The 20,276-nt window shown below is 34.8% G+C and overlaps 1 protein-coding gene across 4 annotated transcripts in view; it reads left to right on the top strand.

The window, feature by feature from the left end:
* FUT8 (fucosyltransferase 8) overlaps positions 1-20,276 on the top strand; it is a 45,337-nt gene that overhangs the window by 7,951 nt on the left and 17,110 nt on the right. For 3 of the 4 annotated variants that reach the window (XM_062494708.1, XM_062494707.1, XM_062494706.1), the window contains exons 4-5: positions 4,486-4,600; positions 10,624-10,861. In XM_062494708.1, coding sequence (XP_062350692.1) covers positions 4,486-4,600; positions 10,624-10,861 — 353 coding nt within the window. Of the gene's footprint in view, positions 1-4,461; positions 4,601-10,623; positions 10,862-20,276 lie in introns of all 4 variants that reach the window. The other variant, XM_062494705.1, reaches the window with a different exon arrangement.

Raw genomic sequence — 20,276 nt, 5'->3', positions numbered from 1 at the left:
TTCCTGTCTGATCAGGTCCTCAAAGAAGACTAAGGTCATTTAAGCTAAAATTAAACAGCCATAAACTGGTTTTTATTAAACTGGATCTAGACAATCTGTTTACAGTACAGAAATTCAACGGAATTGCATTAGAAAAAAACAGATACAAAAATGGTTTTACAATGTTCTGCCTGTGTTCCTGCTGCGTTTGCAGTGTTGCCTTCAAGCAGTAGAATTATCTTGTGTTGCTGAATGCTTCTAGTCCTGAGGAAGTTTTTCCCTGCACCTTTGAGGTCAAGCTGTCTCCTTCTTTTCCTTTAATCTTTCAGTCTTGTTGTGTGAATTGCGGGGAAATTCCTTTGTGTTCTTTGTGTGCACATCCTTTGGTGTGTGATGCAGTGCTGTCTCTGGGGTGTTCTTTTCCCTCACAATGCACAGAGGCTCCCCAGGGAAGGAGCCACTCATCTTCCCTCCACACTGTCCATCTGGTTGCTTCTTGGAAAGGAACATAGCATAAGTTTGGAATGAGCAAATCAGATGTTCACTCTGAGCAGCACAGGGTTTTGGTGTGGGTTTTTTTTCCCTTTTTTTTTTTCTTGGTTTGTTTTTGTTTTGCTTTTTACTTACTGCCTGTTTTGTTTCTTGGTTTGGTTTGGATTTTTTTGAGTGCATCTGCACTTTTTGAATTTTTCAAAGGGATTAAACTGTTGCCAAATGCTCTTTTGTTTACAGTGCTGTCTTAAAAAGCTATATATTAGATAAATGGAACACTGCAAGTGCAGCTGGTATTACTTACTTTTATAAATATATACACGCACATAAATATACATAGATATCTCAGGAGCTTTAATATATATTGTAATCTAATGTTTGGATTAGAAAGATTAGTGTTAAGTACTTAAAAGAGTTTTTCATGCTGTCCTTATGTAGGAAAACAGAGAGGTGGGTATAAAATGATGAGAGATATGTAAGGAAAGAAGCTAATATTTGTTTTGTTTGTGAGGAAAGCCGGCTGTGTCGTAGATTAAGACTTGCTTTCTAAGAGATGATAAACTTTAGTTTCTGTGGTTTTGGACAAGTTAATCTTGGTGATGTAAAGCAAATTGTTTACTATTCATCTGATAGTGCTTCTTGTTGTATGCCTTAATCACTGTTTGGTGGGTATGCCCTAGGAGCTGTGTGGATTTTCTCCGGGAGAATGCTGGTCTTGCATATGTGTTGGTCAAATATTTCAGTATTGATTCTGTTTGAGTGACACTGTTGCCCAACACAAGAGTTTCCTTGAGAATTAGGTCATTGTATTCTCAAAGTTGCTATAGGGAAGAGGGCTGTTGTGAGTAAATTCGTCTTAGCATTGGAAATATGATTTGATACTGAGTTACTAAAAAAGAGCAAATTAGTCCTCGAGTTGTCATGGTTGCTTCCTGTGTTGACAAAAGTTGTTTGCAAGGTGGCTGTTACTGAGTTAGTTTCATTCCTTTTCCTGGGGAGTAGCTGTCATCAGGGATTTTGTGGTAACTGGCCAACATTTGATGCATAGTGTTTGTACAAATTTTCACATTATTTCCTTTGAATTACATATTTTCCTTTGAGTTTTTATTTGTTGATATAAAGTTTTTAGGAGGTTTGAATTTTTTCATATGACTGGAGTAAATGTCTAGACTGATTGTTAAAACACCCACCCTTCCCTCTTTTTTTTGGCAATCAAATACAGATGAAACACAGCCAGATTTTTTCCCTCCTCTGCTTTCAAGGAGAAAAATGCTTTTAAGTGCAGCTCCGTGATTTATTTTATGGAATGAAGCAACAACAGCAACAAGTTGATGTTGCTGGTTAGTAACCCAGTGAAAGCCCAAGTTTGGTGCAGTAAAATCTGCAGTGCCACTGTGTGAAGTTTCCTGCCATTTTAGCACCTGCAGTAGCCTCTGGTAACCCTGTGCAGGCTCATCCTTTGTCTGCACTGAGCTATCTTGGGCTCAGGGATCACCACTCCCTGTGCTTTTACCTCTCTGCATGGAGCATGACCATGCAGAGACTTAAAAATACCGTGGTCTTTGGTATTTGCGTCTCTTCTAAATCTGTATTAATAAGTTATCACACTGATCTGTCACACTCAAAAACACCCTGGCAGATGTAGCTAGAAAATGCACATTTCTGAGCAGTAACAATGAAAGAAAGGAGGTCTCTGTGATTGTGTCTTAAAATAGTGTTGCCTTATAATAATTTCTGTGTGATAAAACCTGTGAATTTTTTACTTCCTGGTTTACTTTGGGGTTTTAATTTTTTTTTAAAAGAAGATTATGGATACGGTTTAAAAACTCTTTCATGAATTTGTAACATTTTCTGCAAATAATTCCATGCTTTTTATGGTTTCTACTGAGCAAAGCTGCCCTTACCTAATGTGGTGAGTCACTGAGGCTGTGTAAGGACACTCTCACCATTTCTCTTACCTCAGAAATTATCAAAGTAATTCTATTTCTATATTCTATTCATAAAGCTGATTATTAAAACTAAGATACTGCCTTTTCTTTGTAGTGGTCACCATGGCCAGTAATATAAAAAATAAAATTTGGGCAACTCTTTTTTTTTCCATAGAAATTGGAAAAATTACTTAAGACCTGGAAATAATGAATAGGAAAATATATTTCTATACAGTATAGGGAGAGTACACTGATTACTTACATCGCAAGTACAGAAAAGACCTGAAGGCTAATGGAAGAGCATTTGAAAATGGTTTAAAATGTGGTGTGCTATGTGGCTGCACAGCTGCTTTTAATGACAGAGGATGTTTTTTTCATTTTTTAATATTTACCTTAACTTCATATTCTTTTCTTTAAACATCCAACATGGTTACATCCTGATTGGGAGGAAAAATATTTTTAAACTCCCAAGAAAATGCATTGCTTTCCTTTTGCAATATGCCTACTAGCTTATGTGTTTTCTATAAATAGGGAAACTGTCTTAAGAGGAGCATACTTTATCTGTTTAACTGAACTTTCTGTTCAGTTATCTATATATATTCCATTGTATTAGAACTAGTCCATCATAAGTTCTGTTCTAATTCTCTTTAAACTGTGTGTGCATGTTGCTGTGAATAGTGTCTTTAATTGTTACTGATTTAAAACTAGTTACCTGGTGATGCTTTAAATTAATTTTTATGCAAAGCTGCAATAGGGTGCTTCAAGCTCAATTACCTTGTAGAAGAAAATCCAGTTAATATCGTTTCAGTTTAGAATGTAGATAAGTTTCTTCCAGTTGATTGGCAGAAGGTGAGGATTACTGCTGCTGAATAATTGGGTAAAATATTTAATACAACAATAGTAGATGTTACAGTCAGTGTCTCTGTTACCCTGGGTAGAAGCATGGAGATAAAGATCAAAATGATTGTATGAGAATAAAACTACATATCCGTAAATCCAGTTACTAAATTAGCAAGAAAAGTTTGTCTGATAACTCTGCTGATAAAGATAGGGCTGTCCTAATTTGATTTATCTCGATGTTTACTGCTTAAATACTGTGTCATTGGAAATAGTTTCCTAGTAAGGATAGGCAGCCTGTTTCTCTCACTTATGTGCAAGGGCTCCCTTATGTAGCCTTGGCTAATGGAGTTTGTGCTTCCCGTGCTAGCAAGTGCTGCCAACAGCCTGACAGGACCACTTCAAATGCTGTTAGGAAATGTATTTGTCTGACCCTCACACTGGTTTTTGGTCACCTCCCAAATTTCTCTGCCTTTGTTCTGTTGCTTCTCTTTCTAGTGATCAAACTTGTGGTTTATCAACAATTTCAGACAATAAATAGCAGCATCTGAAGTTCAGATGAAAGTATTAAGAAAAGTGGTTCAAATTTACAGGTTTAGCATTATTTTATGGAGAAATGTTTAGCAGTATTAAATATTCCCAATCTATGAAACCAGCTCTGAAATAACTGGTTCCAAATTGAACAACCTTTTAGTTTTAGAATAGCTATTAACATTTCTAGAAACACTTTGAATAGTTTGTCTCTAGTTTTCTATTTCTTCCCAACAGCCACAGAGATGGAAAAAAAAATCTTTTCCAGAGTGGTACTGTTTGCACAAAATCAGTAATTTGGACTATTCTGCAAATCTTAACAAAGAAATGTAATATAACATTTTTGTTTTCATGATGATGAATTCTTCATTCTCTTATTTGGTCAATGAAATGTTACAACCCTAAGGAGAGAATCTTTAATGTATTAGATGATCTCAATTTAGTATTTGATAGTTCCTCAAAATTAATGTGTTGTTGTATGGACTTGCATGGCCATGAGTCTGTTTAGAATTGTTAATTTTGAATTGCCAATGGGTATGGAGTATTTGTTAGATGAAGGATGCAGTCTGTCTTAGCTGCTGTTTGAATTGTGCAGTAGGAGGTGGCATGAAGAAACTGAGTTTGAAAGTACAATTGAAGTATCTCTTTAATTTGTCTTTGATGTAATTTAATCCTCCAATTTAATAATGTTAAGATTGTTTTCCATTGTTGTTTATAGGTCAATAATGACCGACTTGTACTACCTCAGTCAAACAGATGGAGCTGGAGATTGGCGAGAAAAAGAGGCCAAAGATCTAACAGATTTGGTACAGAGAAGAATAACTTATTTACAGGTAAGAGGATAGAGCTTTTGAGTCAAGGTAAACATTTTCTTCTTATATACGTAGCATGTAGCTAAAACCTTGCAATACAATAATTGCATCGCGGTTTAAAATGAATGTTGGGGTATGAATGAACTGTGTAGAAAAGAAATTATTACATTTGTTTCAAACATTATTTTATATGTATATGGAAGGTAGTATTCCAACGTAATAACTGGGGTCTGTGTTTTTGTTGTTTATTTTAGTTTTTTTGTTTCTTCAATTGTGGGGTTCTTTTTGGATCCGTGGTTTTTTTACTGGGCTGTACTTACCTGTTTGAATTCTTCACTTCATTGTAAAAGATAATTCTCTGGTTGATTATTTTATTCTTTAGAGTATCAAAATGCATAAATATGTTCACATAGTCTTAAAAAAAAAAAAAGTCCATGTATAAAACTTTATAAAGTCCTTTGTAAAACCTCTGAACTAGCAGCCCATTTTTAAAAGCATAAGGAAGCAAAATTGAGGTGCTTGTATAGTGTATTGTCTAGTCCTAGATTGTTTCAACAGATGTTTGAGACTTATCTAGGTGGTAATTTTTTTGAATGCATAAGGCCTTTTTAATATATGTGCTTGTATGCATGTATAAAATTTAAATAAAACTTGATCTGAAGTTGTTGGGACTTTTTCATGACTGAATGCATGCAGCTATTTATGTAGTGATCAAAAAGATAGTTAATGTAGTCTGTTTTATTTGTACTTGTTTAACTTTTCATGGCATGTCTGCAGCTGTTTTGTATGGTCACTCCTAATGCCTGATCTTCTCTCATGTGTAAATAGCAGAATTTTTCTCAGATTTTCATTGTTTCACAGTTCAGGTCTTGAAACCTTCTCTTCTGTGACCAAACTATGTATATTTGATGCTTGTTACATAAAAAGACACCCTTCTGAGGAAAAAACATCTCTCTAAATTGTGCAGGAGTCATCACTTTATTGTACTTCTTTTAACTCCTTTCTGAGAACTGTTTCTTATTTTTTCATTTTGATACCTCTGTTTGGCAGTAGTAAACTGTAACTGCTTTTCATGCTGATAAATATAGCCTTTTTCTACCTTTCCCTTGTCTTTCACTGTCCATTTGTTGTCCTGTTTAGTAATATAACTGTGAAAGTCATCAAAAAGAGCACAAAATTATTTACTTTAACAAGTGTGCACCAATGTAAAGCAGTTAAATGGTTCTAAATGATACACATTTATATACCTCTATTAATAATAAAACTCTATTAAAAATAAAGTAAAAGATTCGACAACTCTTGCCCCTCAAGTCGACACCAAAAAGAGTTATATAGGACACACTTGCAGTTGTTTTTTTTTTAGTTAAGTATGAAAGTATTGCATAGGTTTTTTTTCTGGTACATGTTGAACAGTGACAGCTGCATTATTTTGGGATATCTCCCTGGGAAGTCATTTAGCTGAATGATTGTGAATAGTGATGACTGCTACTTCATTTGGATGACATTACCATAAATTTGATTTAATGAGGCTACACATAACTAGTTCCCTATAGTTGGAGCAACATTAAAAAAGCTAGGACTTTATATTTAAGGAAAAGGCCTTATTTTCAGAGATGTTTTTTTATCAAACAGTTGAAGAGAATGTGCAAGAGAAGTCAGATAAGAGCACCTGTAGTACTGTAATCAAGTGAGTAAATGATTATGAAGGCAGCAGTTTTCTGTCCCTTTTCTTTTTGTGCTTATTTTTGTTCTGTTTATTTTAGGAAGTTTATGATTCAGCATGCAGTCTTGCAATAGCAGAATATTTTTGCCTCTGATTTAAAAAAAGCCTTAAAACTTTTTATTCAGCGTTGAAGGTTAAAAATAAAATCAGGTGAGAAAGGTTACTAAGTGCTCAGCAACACATCAATTATATTAGTCATAGTTTGCCGTATTCTAGACATAATCTGCCATACTATGTAGTTGGGGCTTTGTACATATGCAAAGAAAAGAAAGTTGGTCACAAGTCTTTTTTCTGAGCTTTCTGGACTTCACAGTATTTTTGGTGATTTCATGTGCCATTTAGATTTTTTGTCTTAAAGTGTATTAAATCCTCTCCCTCAAATTAAAATTACCAATTCATATGTTTAATAAAAGTGCTCATGCTAAAATGACAGCAACAATAAAAAAGGCTTTGGGCACTTGGCATACATGCAAAGGGATGCATCTGGTACAACTGTAATCAGTAAAATCAAAAGTACATTATATGGTTTTAGTATAATAACCACCTAAGGAAGTGTGATCACTGCTGATATCTGTGTGAGGTTTTCTCTAGGATTGAGGAACACAATATGTTAAACTCTATCTGCATGCTGGGATGTTTTACTCAAGATGAAACTTTGTGTGGTAGGAGGGTGCAAACTGGGGGAATTAATATTAGAGGTAGGTTTGTCTCTCTCTCTCTGTCTCTCAAATCTACTATTTCTGACTAGGGAGAGAAGAACATTTTCTTCCATCAGCTAGAAGAAACTTCTGGTGGTTTGTTTTTGTTTTTGTTTTTTTTTTTTGTTTCTTTGGATTTTTTTCTGCCCCCAGAGTCTTGAGGGGAGCTGGTATGAAATGGAAATATTACAAATGACATCAAAAGAAGAGGAATAGAAAATGGTGTGAATTACATTTGTGATAACTAGGGTGAGAAACACCCATTTTTTGCATTATTTCCCTAAAAAAATGGGATTTTCCAAAGACTTTGGGTAGGACTCTCTTCTCCAGTACACTGTGTAGCATCAAATAATAAAATATTTATTGAAAATATAAAAGAAGAACAACTTTGTTAATGAGCATTATACTGTGTTTATGAAATTACTTAGTAAATGGTAGCAGAGTGCTTTTCCACTGCACTCCAATCTGTTGTAATTTGTTGGAGTAAGTACATTTCTCTGAATTGTCTTAAAATCATTAACAACACAGTCATTTCTAATATAGTAAAATACGTTAAAGAGCAGGGCTTACTTTTGCCAGTTTGTCATGTGTTTTGAAAGCACTGGAAGATGGTGAGGCATTGAGGCAGCACTTGGGACATTATTCCTATCTGAGCCTACTTTCTGTGAATAGGGCAACCAAGAGCCCTGAAAGAGGAATGCAGTGGAAACTCTGAATTTTGTGAGAGCAGCAGTCTACGTTCGTGTTCTTTGTGATGAAAGACCATTATATCCGTCCTGCCAGTTTCAAAAATCTACTTTCATTTTAGATGGTATTCTCTTCCATATAAATATGTAATTCTAACCATTTTGCAGTTGTGAAAATTTGTTATTTTTTTCAGTTGCATTGATCATACAAGTTATTCTGAGGAAGATAAAAGGTGTAAACTCTGGAATGGCTTGATGATCTAATCTTCTATATATTGAAGTATGTTTTGTGTGATTGGTTGGCTCTAGGTTTTTTGTTTGCTTGGGATTTTGTGTGAGTTTGTTTAATTTTTGTTTGGATTTTTTGATATTTGTTTTTACTGCTGTTTTATGGCTGTTACATTAGGGGACTTGACATTCGTGGAGGTTCCTTTCATCCCTCTCTTGATTATGTAGATCATTAAACTGGAGATAGGAGTGTGATGAGCAGTGTCATTAGGGTTGAGAACAGAATGTACTACCCATTCAGATCAGGGATTTGTAATCCTTTTCTGTGACTTTGTGCCAGGAGGAAAACTCTTTTGTTAGTCTTAATTGGTTTTGAAATTGACTGTTACCCTTTATCAGCTCAATACTTGTACTGTACTTGCTTTGGTTGGCAGTTCTGGTTATGAACACCAAAGCTATTCTGATGCCTGAAATGTAACTTTTCTTCCTTATCAATGGGTAATATTTCCACCTTTTCCTGGAAACACCTGTTGAAACTGCCATATATCCAAGTATCTCTACTTCCCTTTTTCTTTTAAAATTCTCAGTAGACAATTGAAGCAGCTCAACTACTGCTTTGGCTTTTTGCTACTTGAGTATAGCAATTTTAAAAAAACCCACAGTCATAAAAATATTAGTTAAATAGCTTCCTTTTAAAGTCACAAACTAATAGTGATATATATAGTTTTAGTTAAGTCTACAAATAATGATAAAGCCGAAGTAAGCGCATTATATTGACATTGGTAAGCAGTCACACTATCAAATATGTTTCATTGTGTGATTACTACTTGATTTCCATAATATTGTTCATAAGCTATTATATGAAGCATGCATTTGCATGAAAGAAAGTGAGAAGGGCACACCTTGACAATACTTCAAATATGCCATCGATTAAATGCTTTCATTTTAGAGGACACAAGGATTTGGATGTAATGGCAAGTGTAGAAAGCATTGTCTAAGGGCATTTTCTAAAAATTCACAGACATATCCCTTTCAAAAAGAGTAGCATTGTGGCTTTACCCTAGCTGGCAACACAGTACCCTCAGATGCTCACTCCTCCTCCCTGCTAGGACTGGGAGGAAAATCAATGGGAAAAAAACCCCACAAAGAAACCCCATTCTGAGTTGAGATAAGAGCAGTTTAATAACTGAAACCAAGCAAAATATGATAAAATTAATGACAGTATTAATAATAAAAATATAATACTGCTGATAATAATGCTATGAGGAGGTATTTTTCCATGGAGTTCTTTCTGTGTGGACTTGTAAAGAGTACTGGGAAGGCCCTCTTTGTCTTCTGGAAGACTGTGGGAAATGCATTTGTTATAATTTCACCAGATACCTATTAGGTTTAGTCTCAAGTTACGCATTAAATTTGTGATGACAGAAGTACTGATCTGAGGAACAAAAATTGGGAATGAAAATTTTATGTCATTTATTGCTTTCATACTTAGTTATGCTTTGAATCAGGTGTATTTAAAATGAAAAAGAAGTGCTGAAGGTAAAGCACATGTTGTAGAGTTTTGGGTTTGTTTTGGATGTTTTATTTTTCCCTCCTCCCCCCACTCTGCTCCCAGTCTGAATTGTTGTCCCCTCCTTTACACAATTGAATGTACAAATTGATTTTATTTAAAAGTATTTTAGGACTCAGAATACTCAGATTATCTTCAAGATCACTTGAAGGATGGATCTCAGTTCTCTAGGCAGGGGCCATTGTTTTTTGAAGATTTGATTTGATTGATTTAAATTTACAGAAAATTTTATTTAAAGTTGTTTAGATGTGAAAGAAGCAGAATTTATATTGATGCTCAAATATCAGAATTCTTGCACCTTATCGGAAACTTTCGTCCTAGAGATTTGTGGAAGACCTTTCTGGAATTTAGAAGTATGTCTAGAGCCATACAAATATGAATATGTACAAAAAAATTAGTGTCTTTTACGTAAAGCAAAACTTCTGTTGATTATGATGTTGTGTTGTCCACATACCTAAAAATATTTATTAGTTTTTGCTTTTAAACATAGCATTCATACATCATGGGCATTTGCCCTCTATCTTGTGGTTTCCTGGTTTGTGGATGTGAAGTATGTTATTTTATGGAAAGTGTATGCAGATTAAAATTCTGTCCTTTATCAGTCTGCTCAGGTATGTGTTTTACTTTCTGGATTTAATATGTGGTCAGTTAGCCTGGGAAGCAGCCCATTAATAAACTTTTTTGTTTTACTCTGTACCATTTGTTTTATTCTGTACGTTGTAGGCAGGCGGAAATTTTCTTTTATTGGATGACATTCATGCTTATTAAAAGAGAACTAACAAACTTGGAAAAGTGCCAAATGAAAAAGCATTCCAACACTGAGAATCACATTAATGAAATGTGAACTCGGAGTCCAAATGTTGGCTTATTCTGACACATTTACAAATGAGAAAGTAATTTAAAGTCTTGAATGTATTGTTTTACATTAGGATAGTGAAGTACGTTCAGTAACTGTTCACGTTCACAGTGAAGAATTCACATAAAATTTTCATGGAGCTGACGCTTTTTCATCCATTTGAATAGGAGATGTAGTATAGCAGGACGGCTTCTGTGATTTATGACATTTGCCGGTTTTTCAGAAAAACACAAGCCTTTGGTGTACCTCCTCTTCAGCCCCGCTTTTTCACCCGTCCTTGCAGAACCCGAAGGATTGCAGCAAAGCTAAGAAGCTGGTGTGTAACATCAACAAGGGCTGTGGCTATGGCTGCCAGCTCCACCACGTGGTGTACTGCTTCATGATCGCGTACGGCACGCAGCGCACGCTCATCCTGGAGTCGCAGAACTGGCGCTACGCCACCGGCGGCTGGGAGACCGTGTTCCGACCCGTCAGCGACACCTGCACCGACCGAGCGGGCTCCACCACCGGCCACTGGTCAGGTAAGCCTTCACCACTCACACCATTCCTCCTGGCCTTTGGCGGCTTCGCTCCCGTGGAGTTCATCTCTTGTCGCGTTCACGTTGCGTGGAGCGTGAGAGCTGTGGCAGCGGTTGTGTATATAAGCACCTTTTGCGTCTTACTTGCCCGTTGTATTGAAAAAAAATTCCTTGATAAGGTAGCTCGGCATTGGCAGGGTTTTTTGAATACAAATATTTGTATTTGAGATTTAAATGATAATTTTTCAGCAGGCCGCTGCTGTGATCTCTGCTAGATATTAATCTAATTTTAATGGGAAGAGAGTATTAAATGGAGGCTATTGTTAATTACCTTTTTAAAAAAACAAGGGATGTTGCCAATATTAAGCGATAGAACTGTAAAAGAAGTGGTATCCAATAGTCATTCACACCTCAACAAAATAAAGAAATAGTTGAAATAATTCCTAATGCAAGCTGAACAGATCCAAAATTCATATTGTAAAAAAAAATGAAATAAATAATAATAAGTTGACTAGTTTTATTAGTATATCAGCAAGTTCTTGTATCATGCTGAACAATTTGCCTAGAATAAGTTTGGAGGATCAGGTGGATTTGCTTGTGTCAAAGTAAACAACGTTTGTTTTAAATGGCATCTTTCTCAATGTGTTTGATAGCCAAAACGTATCAACATCTTCAGTCTTTTCACTAGGGCACCACATACCCAGTGCATGTATATGGAATCTTAATGTAACTATTACAGTTTTACCGGTCTGAAATTAACTTAATCAGATATACAAAATCCAGTTTACGGATTGCTTGTAAACTTGTGTGTTTACACATTGAAACAACATTTGCACAGTGAAATAGTATCTCTTCTTCAGAGCTTCAAGATGCTACAAAGCTTAGCTTTGAGAATTCTGGTGGGTTTTTTTCCAAGTGAGTTTTTTTTTTGCATAAAATGTTTCTTAGAAATGGTTGGATGTTTTATAAAAGCAACTATAAATGGACAACAGATATTGAAAACTCCAGATGAAGTTTTAGTCGTGTTTGGCAAAGTTAGTATGTGAAATGGACATGGCTCTCAGTGGACTCCTCTATATGACTCCAGAATTCAGATGCAGGCAGATTTTTGAGCAACTTTTGAGCACAGTAAGCTGGAAAACAGTGCGCTCATGCACACATGGCTTCGAGAGATTATATACTTTCATGAAAATCTATTTAAATAGATGATTATTTCCTGCAATATAGGCTCTTGCTGATGAAAATACAAATAATGCTTCATTTTAGGTCCCTACAGTTTCTGTTCTTTTTTTCTTTTATTTTTTTTTTCCTTTTCAGTTAGTTTCTAGATCAGGATGAATAGTTGAAGGCAGAGCACATGAAATACTCTGATGCAATCAAATATTTTTTAAATAATGCATGCCACTAATTTGAGTTTTTATATTCTAGAGCTGGAGGACATTGAGCTGTGAAAGACATTCTTTCCGTAGTCAGCCTGTTGGCCAGCCACACATGCCATAAACTGTGTTAAATTCTGATTTTGTGCAGTGCCTTGGTCAGTGAGGAGGAATGATACTGACAATTCATCTCTTTACTGGCCTCAGTGTGGCTCCAGTAGGATATTCACTGGATACTTAATTTTAAAGACAGTTTATGTTGCTGAAGATTTCTCTGTGCTTTATATGTCTTCCCTAAATCGATAGAGATTTTTATTTACTTGTTTATTTATTTATTTATTTATTTTTTCCCTGTTCTTTTTTCAGGGACAGTTAAGTCTGAAATTCTTAACTCCGGTTAGGAGCAGTTTGTTTGCAAAACCATACCTTTAATTGTTTTTCTCCCTTTTCAAATTCTGAAATCAGCATGGGATTTTGTAGATTTTCAAAATAAATGTATTAGTGCATTGACATTTCTAAATTTTAATTTTTTCATAAACAAATCATTTCTCCTATGTAGTGTAGGATTTTAAAGGTTTTTTTAAAATTATATTTCAAAAATATTCATACAAGTGAATAATTTTAGCAAGTGTTCAATATAAATTATGGAAATAGGCCAACAATTCCAAAAAATATATCCTCTAAGAGAAATGCTTTCATGTAATTTGCAGACCTGAATAGATAATAACTTAGTAAAATATGCTTCATGACAAAATTGTTTAAACTTATGCACCTATCTTTTTACTTTTTAATTTAATTGCTGCTGCTTGACAATTTTTAGTTTCTGAACTTTATCTTCAGTGAAACAATTTAGATCATACTACCTTCTCCAAAGAATTAAGAGGCTTATATAAGTTGAGAATACATATAATTCTGGAATTTTCTTCATCCAGTCCTCTCCTAACTAGGTATAAAAGCTAAGTGGTTTTTTGGAATTGGGGAAGTAGAGCTGATAAGCTGATACTTCTCTGCTGATATCAAAGCTGTTATTTGCCTGATAGCAGAAGATTAGTAAAACCTGTTCTCATCTGTGAAGAATTAAGGGTCAGCTCATCCCATGTCATGTCTTTCAGGAGTTGTTCTTCCTGTTTGACATGGTAGTTCTGAAATGAAGTTCAGCTTTTCTGGTTTAAACATATTAAATGACTGAGAATTCTGTTGCAGATTTCTGTAAATACAACACTTACTTTACACTGTGGCATAAGTTTTACTTGTCCTTTGTTTCATTCATACTGTCATTCTAGAGAAAAAGTTCTGAAGGCGTGGTTGTATATACGCTCTTTTTAGTTCCAAATTTATGTCTTGCCTGAAATTGCATCTTTCTTGTAGTTCATTTTTCCTTTGATATCTATGGTCAAACTGTTTATGAATAATTTAGGTAGGAATTTTTATAAGAAGCATGAATGATTTGCTAGCACTAAGAGCCAAAATGTAAAGAACTTGTGAGGACATATTTATAATGAAATTTTTGATTAGTTTTCTTTAAATAAATTAGTTAGTTAGGTCATAATATTCTGTTGTCATTGCTGCATGCTAAAATGGAGCCTCTTCTTATATTTTTTGACTTGCTGATTTATGATGTTATGGTGACATTCCCCAATAACAAATTGAAAGAAGTCTATAAAATAAGTAGACAAAAAAAATCATAAAATAAATGAAAAAGAGAGCAGATTAATAGGAAGTATAGGTTATAGAAATAATATCTGCGTTTCAAGCTTGAGAATGAAGAGATGTGGAGGTAAAGAAGCCATCTCCATGCTTTAAATAACAGTATGTGCTCCTTCCCATAAAACCTAAAAACCAGAAAGATAAAAGATAACTTGAAAAGGGAAACCTGAAACAAAGTTTCCTACAGTTATCCTTGAATATTGATTTTGCTGCCTCTATGGTTTGATGAATTAATGCTTTTGAGGAAGGGATACCCAGGGGGGAGAAAATGGCAGAGCTCTTCATTTGTTAGCAGTGCCAGCTTTTAAGTATTAATTGAACTACAATCTTAAAATATGAATTAACTAATATGTTTGTATGTATAATTCAAGAACGAGGATACTGTGTGTGCACAAAATGAATGTTTAATTTATTAACGCCTATCTGGCAACAGTAATCAAAAAGACTAAATAAAAATTGCAAAATCAAACCATAAAAAGTTGTACAGAATTAATTGCAATAAATTAAAAACTTTAGCTTCATGAACTAGATATTCCTTGACAGTAGATTTTTTTTATGGAAATCAGCTGAATATTTAGTACTGGTCCAAAAAGCCTTTTAACTTGCATACAACTGTATGAATTATGTTTTGCTCCCACATCTCACTCTTTGTTTATGAAATCTTGCAGAAAAAATGGGTTCATTTCTAGTTCTAATTATTAACATTGTTTTTATACAAGGACTTTCATTATTTACATTTTAATTCAAGCAAGTTCCGTTTCTGTGAAGCAAACTGGAGAACGGTGATTTGAGAGAACAGTGTAACAGCAAACTCTCTGAATTTTCCCTTTTTTTTCAGTTATGTTAATCTTGAAATCAAGTTACTGATATTGTGTAGATTTTTTTGTCCTCAAGGTGCCTTGTAAGATACTCTGTGTAAAGACATTTGTCTGTACAAACACATAAATATATTTAGGAAGTGGTTACTCTTAAAAGGACCTTGGAATTCTGATGAGCTAGGTCAGAGTTTTCAGAGCAATGCAGTAGCCTTAAAGAGCTAAGTGTGATCCTTATTCATTTCTAAGTGGAGGATTATTGAATAATAGCAAGAAGAGCAAAGACCAGCTGCAGGACACTCTACGTCTGTTATCTGGCCTTCAAAATGAATATTGATAAATATGAAAGGATTCTGAGAAATACCTACACTGATTCAAGGATATAAAAATCTGCTTTACAGTGGGAGATTATAAACCATAATTATAAAGCAAGCTTTAAAAGCTTTTATAGGTATTTCTATATGGGAAGTATTTCTACTTTTAGACAAAGATGTGGCTGGACAATTTTAATTAGAGATGAAGTCAGCTTTTTAGCAAAAACTCATTGCTGCTGTTGACCCCTATTACGGCAACTGGTCCAGAAGTAGAAAAGCAAAAAAATAATTGCATGATCTGAAATTGGAATTACCGGAGACGCTGTCTTTTCTTATAACTAGTTTTATTTCTTTTGGGGATTTTTAACACAGAAGAATGTTTGCCTTTGGTTTTTGAGTGGGTATGGGTTTTTAAAAATTTGTTTTGTAGTGATACTTTTAATATTGTCTTACAACTTGTGTCATGAAATTCACTTGTGCAGTCCCAAATCTGCCGTACTGAACTAAATTAATTTGTATTTTAAGGAGATTGTAATAAAATACATCTGTGTGTTCTTTCATGCTATAGTCAATCAAGCCAAGTTGATCCTAATTAAGCCATTTATGTGGCTCAAATGTACCACTGGTTTTTATCTAATTATATGAGGAATTACATCAACTCTATTCTTGGTAAAATAAGGGTATTGGACATTGTTTTGCATGTCAGTAACATCTTTTAACCGGATAGGAGACAAATGCATTTAAATACAGCCATTGTCTAGTAAATTTTCTGATAGCATAAGTAAGAATGTCTATGTATCTTCAAAGATTGATGCATATAATTGTGCTATCTGTCAAAAAATGTTCAAGAAACAAAAATGTTGGGATTGTATACAGTGAATTCTTCTTACATCATTGCCAATTTAGGTTAAGATTTGATGCCTGTATAAAATGCAACTGAGTGTTTGATAATAGTTCCTTGCATGGGCAGGACCATAAGCAGATTAGCAATCCATGAGAATTCTTCAGCCATGCTGAAATGAAGCAAGGTAACCTCAGTGTGCCTGCTGAAATAATTGCTTTCCAAATAGCAGGGGTTTCTTTCCCTGCATGTCTTGATAAGGGGAAGCTGAAGCTGAAGGTTTAAAAATCCAAAGAGTGCAGGGAGGCAGAGAAAAGAATTCTTGGCGTTGCTCTGTTCTGTGGTAGGAATAATCGATTGCGTATTTGATCACAGATTTCATGTTGTTCATATGAAATACTACACTTTGAAGCATAGCTTTCCCTTTTTCCTAACAGACTGATGTTGCCCACCTCCCCCCCCCCCCAAAATGTAGTAGCAAAAATAGTACCTGTAGGTTAGTGGTTAATTGCAAACTTTCTCACGAGCATTAAATCATGGATGGCAAATTACAGATTGGTAAGCAAACTCTCCATTACAAACTGTAATAAAAGGTTTTTGCTTAACTGTCACCCTTATAAGAATTGTTTAATAAGCAAAAAAGCTACAAATTGGCTTATTATTAGAGTTTATTTGGTTTAAGGTAACTATTTTTTACTTGAAAAGTACTCCAGCATGCACAGTAGGGAAAAATAGTGTGTCTTGTACTCAAATTAAAAAAACAGGGTTTTTTTTTTTTTTTTTTAGTATGAAGAGATGGCCTGAGGTAAACTAAGTATGTTAGGTGTCAAACAAGCTGCAAAGTTTGAAATGTTAATCTGAGTTGTTTGGCTGCATAAATTTCAATCCAAACTGAAGCACTGTTAGGTTTTTAGGGAATTATAACCTGCATTCAAGTTTTGAATAACTCTCTAATGTATTACACTGGTCATTCCAATGTTCTAGCTAAGTAATATTACTTATTTTTAAGTAATCTTTAAACAAGAATAACCTGAACTGGCAGTTGTGGAGCTGAATTCAAGTCATCCAAACCCTTCCTACGTTTTGAAAATGTCTACTGCCATTTCCAGGTGGGAGACTTCCCAGAGCACTGCCAGCACTATGGGTTATGGCTCTGATGTTTGGGAATATATCAGTTATTATGGTGGCCATTCTTTCTCTTCATGCAGCTACTTTCAGTTCTTTACAGTAGCACAAGGCTGGGTGTTTTATTCCTTTCAGTGTAACAGCACCAAGTCCTGAAAGGATTTTGTCTTCTTGCATTTGAGTAATGAATTAAAAGAGAACCTTAAACTGTCAGCTAATTCTTGAGATGAATCTTGTCGAGATTTAGAATGTCATATTGAGAAGCTGCTTACAGGCACATGGTTTTGAATAAAGTTTTTCCACCATGTGAAATAACTGAAAGTTATACTAAGACTTTTAAGGCAGAAATAATTTCTTGCATTTTTTTATTTTTGTTTCTCAATCTTTAGGCCTTTAGCCCACTGATTTACTTCTAGCATTGTGAACAGATAAGAAATTTGAAAAGCTGCCTTTTATTGCACTGATCTCCTACCCATATTTGAAGACACACATTAATTTTAGTATTGAATTTAATTTAGGATTTTAAATGAAACAATAAATATTTCATATTAAAAGAAAATATTTACTGTAATACCATGTTTTTGGCATTTCATGTTCACAAATGTGATTGTGCTGAATTTTTTTAGAGAAATCTTTGGAAGATGCTTTCCTTTATCTGGCATTACATAAATCCTGTGACAAACCTGAACAAAAGAGATATTTTTTTGCAAGTACTCTTAACTAAAGTAGTTGTTTTAAGTTTCTAATAATGTGCAAATTAATAGTAGTTTATTACTGTAATAGTTATGGAGAAAGTATCTCTTGTGTGATTTATCTTGGTTTTTTTTCTTAATACTTCCATTATATTTTCCCCTATGACTGAAGATCTGAAAAATTTCCTTTTCCGTTATTGCAGGCTTACACTCTTGATTTTCTCCTTTCATGTAGGTAGACCATATGAAGTAGAATGCATCCTTGTTTCTTTCAGATGCATTGTTAAGGTGACGTGTGCCTCACTGCTATGAATCTCAAACAACTTAGGTTTATTCTCTCCTGTGTTATTTATGGGTAACCAAAATGTCCTTTTGTCTACAAATACCTTGAGAGCTATGTTCCATCTGGACTTGCATGTGGAGGTATTCTTTTACTAATTCATTGAAAGAGGAGTCCTCCACGTGTTCAGATTAGAACAATACAAGATTAGGAGTAATAAACCACTGTCTCAGAAAGACAGTATATGTCTTGTCTAAACTGGAAGTACTTCTCTGCTAGATGCCTGGACAGCCAGCTGCAAATATTAAGCTCCATTGTCACGACTTGTTGGAAACTTCTAGGTCATGAGATATTAAGTACTGCCTGCATGTTGTCTTGTTTTCTACATGCTTATGCATGCCTGTTACAGGCTTGAGTGTATGTCCACTCAGTATATGCATGCAAGAGATAAGTCCTTGAAGCTGTTGAAGGATTATCGTAAAAATAAGCTATTTTCTATTAGAGAAAAGATAACCTAATATTCAAGGCAAGTATTTGGAACTATTTTCAAATACATAATAATTAACATTAGACTGAAATAGAGAAGAAGCTTCAGTGGAGTTGTTTGAAATCAAATCCAAAATTGGTTTTTCATCAATGTAGCTGATCTTTTTTATGTATTCCTGAGTTATTTCAACTATCCTTACGTATGATCGTACTTACAAAATATCAATTCTGTTTACTGTTTACCTGAATGACTAGACTTGGAGAACGTGGCAAAACCCCTTTGCATTTATAAAAGTGTATTTGCCTTTGCAAATACATTTCATGATAGTTTCTGGCAGCCAGGGAATTGGAGCTCCTCTTTAACTGGTACCCCTCTCATATTGGGTGTTTAGATGAAATGGGGCATTGTTCAAAAGCAGTTTGAATATATTAAAAGAAAAGGAAAAATAAATTGCTAGTAAACTGCCTGATTTCTACCTAGTTTGATGGTCTTCTAACTGTTCTGTGAAGTCCGTTTGTGCAATCTCTTAATCTGCAAACTTTCCAGCTGACACACTGGGTATCTAAACAATTGAGAATGGGAAAAATCTTTACTTTTTAATATTCTCTCAAAGCAATGTGACAGTTTCCACATAAAGCTTCTAGTAAGTGATGAGAAGTTTTCAGTCGAGTGAAACAGAAATACAGGTCTTTATAGTGCAGCTCACCTGAGCTGCTAAAAAGGGAACAGAGGCTCTAAAGGCACCACTGCTTTTGTTTTTTGAGAGACAGAGCTATTGCAAATGCAGAAATTGTTACACTCAGTTGAGGCCCCCATCAGATCAAAAAGGAAGAAATACACTGGAATCTCATCACTTGTCAGGACAGTAGGAGCACTGTTTATCTCTATGCTGTGGTTTTGATTATAGGTAGGATAATCAAAGAACTGGAATAACATGGGAAAATAAGTATTATTGCAGTCACTTGTGTTAAAAGACATGTTGGCATTTCAGTAGCTCTGGACATTACAGTTTTTGCAGGAGCAGGAAAGACTATCATTAAGGTTTTATTTTTTGGGAGGGAAGTGTTAAAGTAGTGTCTTTACAGATTTATTTTAGACGCGTTTCTTGTGAGAGCAAAAGTTTTGTCACTGTGCTTTACCTTTCTATGTGCTCTTTTTCTTCTTAAGCCTAACTTAGTTTAAGCCCTGAATATTGGATGAATTTTGGCCAAATTTGACTAAAATAAATGTCCTGTTAAGGTCTCTCAAAAGTCCTCAAAATAGACAAAATGGGTGTGTGTAAAGAGCCACTGAAGTCAACATTCAGGCCAGTGAGGAAGTGAGAGGCAGTGACTGATCACAGATGCCACTTTTCAACATGCAAACAGAACCCCGAGAAGTAAGGGACGTGAGAGCAAGTGAGGGTAATTGTAAGGGTTGTGCAGGAGAGGATAGGAAAGAATGCAGGAAAAAAGCCTTGGAAGTTCTGGGTTGAGAAGAGTAATAGAAGGCGTGTTGGCATGTTTGAAAACATTCTGGTTTATTCATTCCTGGAGGTATTGAGGTTCAGCCTCTTGGGATGACAAATGGGACAACACTGTCCATATGGCATGTGAAACCTGGGGAAAAAAGGACTGTATTTTCAGTTTCTTTAAAACAGAATTGCACCAAATTTATTCAACACCTGTCTGCCTTAAAAGGCTTGGTTACATAAAGGGTGATTAAAAAATTAGTAAGTGAAACACTGGCGAGAAATAATTTAGAGACCAAGTTCAAAAATGCTGTTTTAAAATTGTACAAAG

This window comes from Cinclus cinclus, chromosome 6, assembly GCF_963662255.1.
Source record: "Cinclus cinclus chromosome 6, bCinCin1.1, whole genome shotgun sequence".
Lineage (NCBI taxonomy): Eukaryota > Metazoa > Chordata > Aves > Passeriformes > Cinclidae > Cinclus > Cinclus cinclus.
Note: the sequence above shows the minus strand (reverse complement) of the source record. Positions and strands in the feature narration are given on the sequence as shown.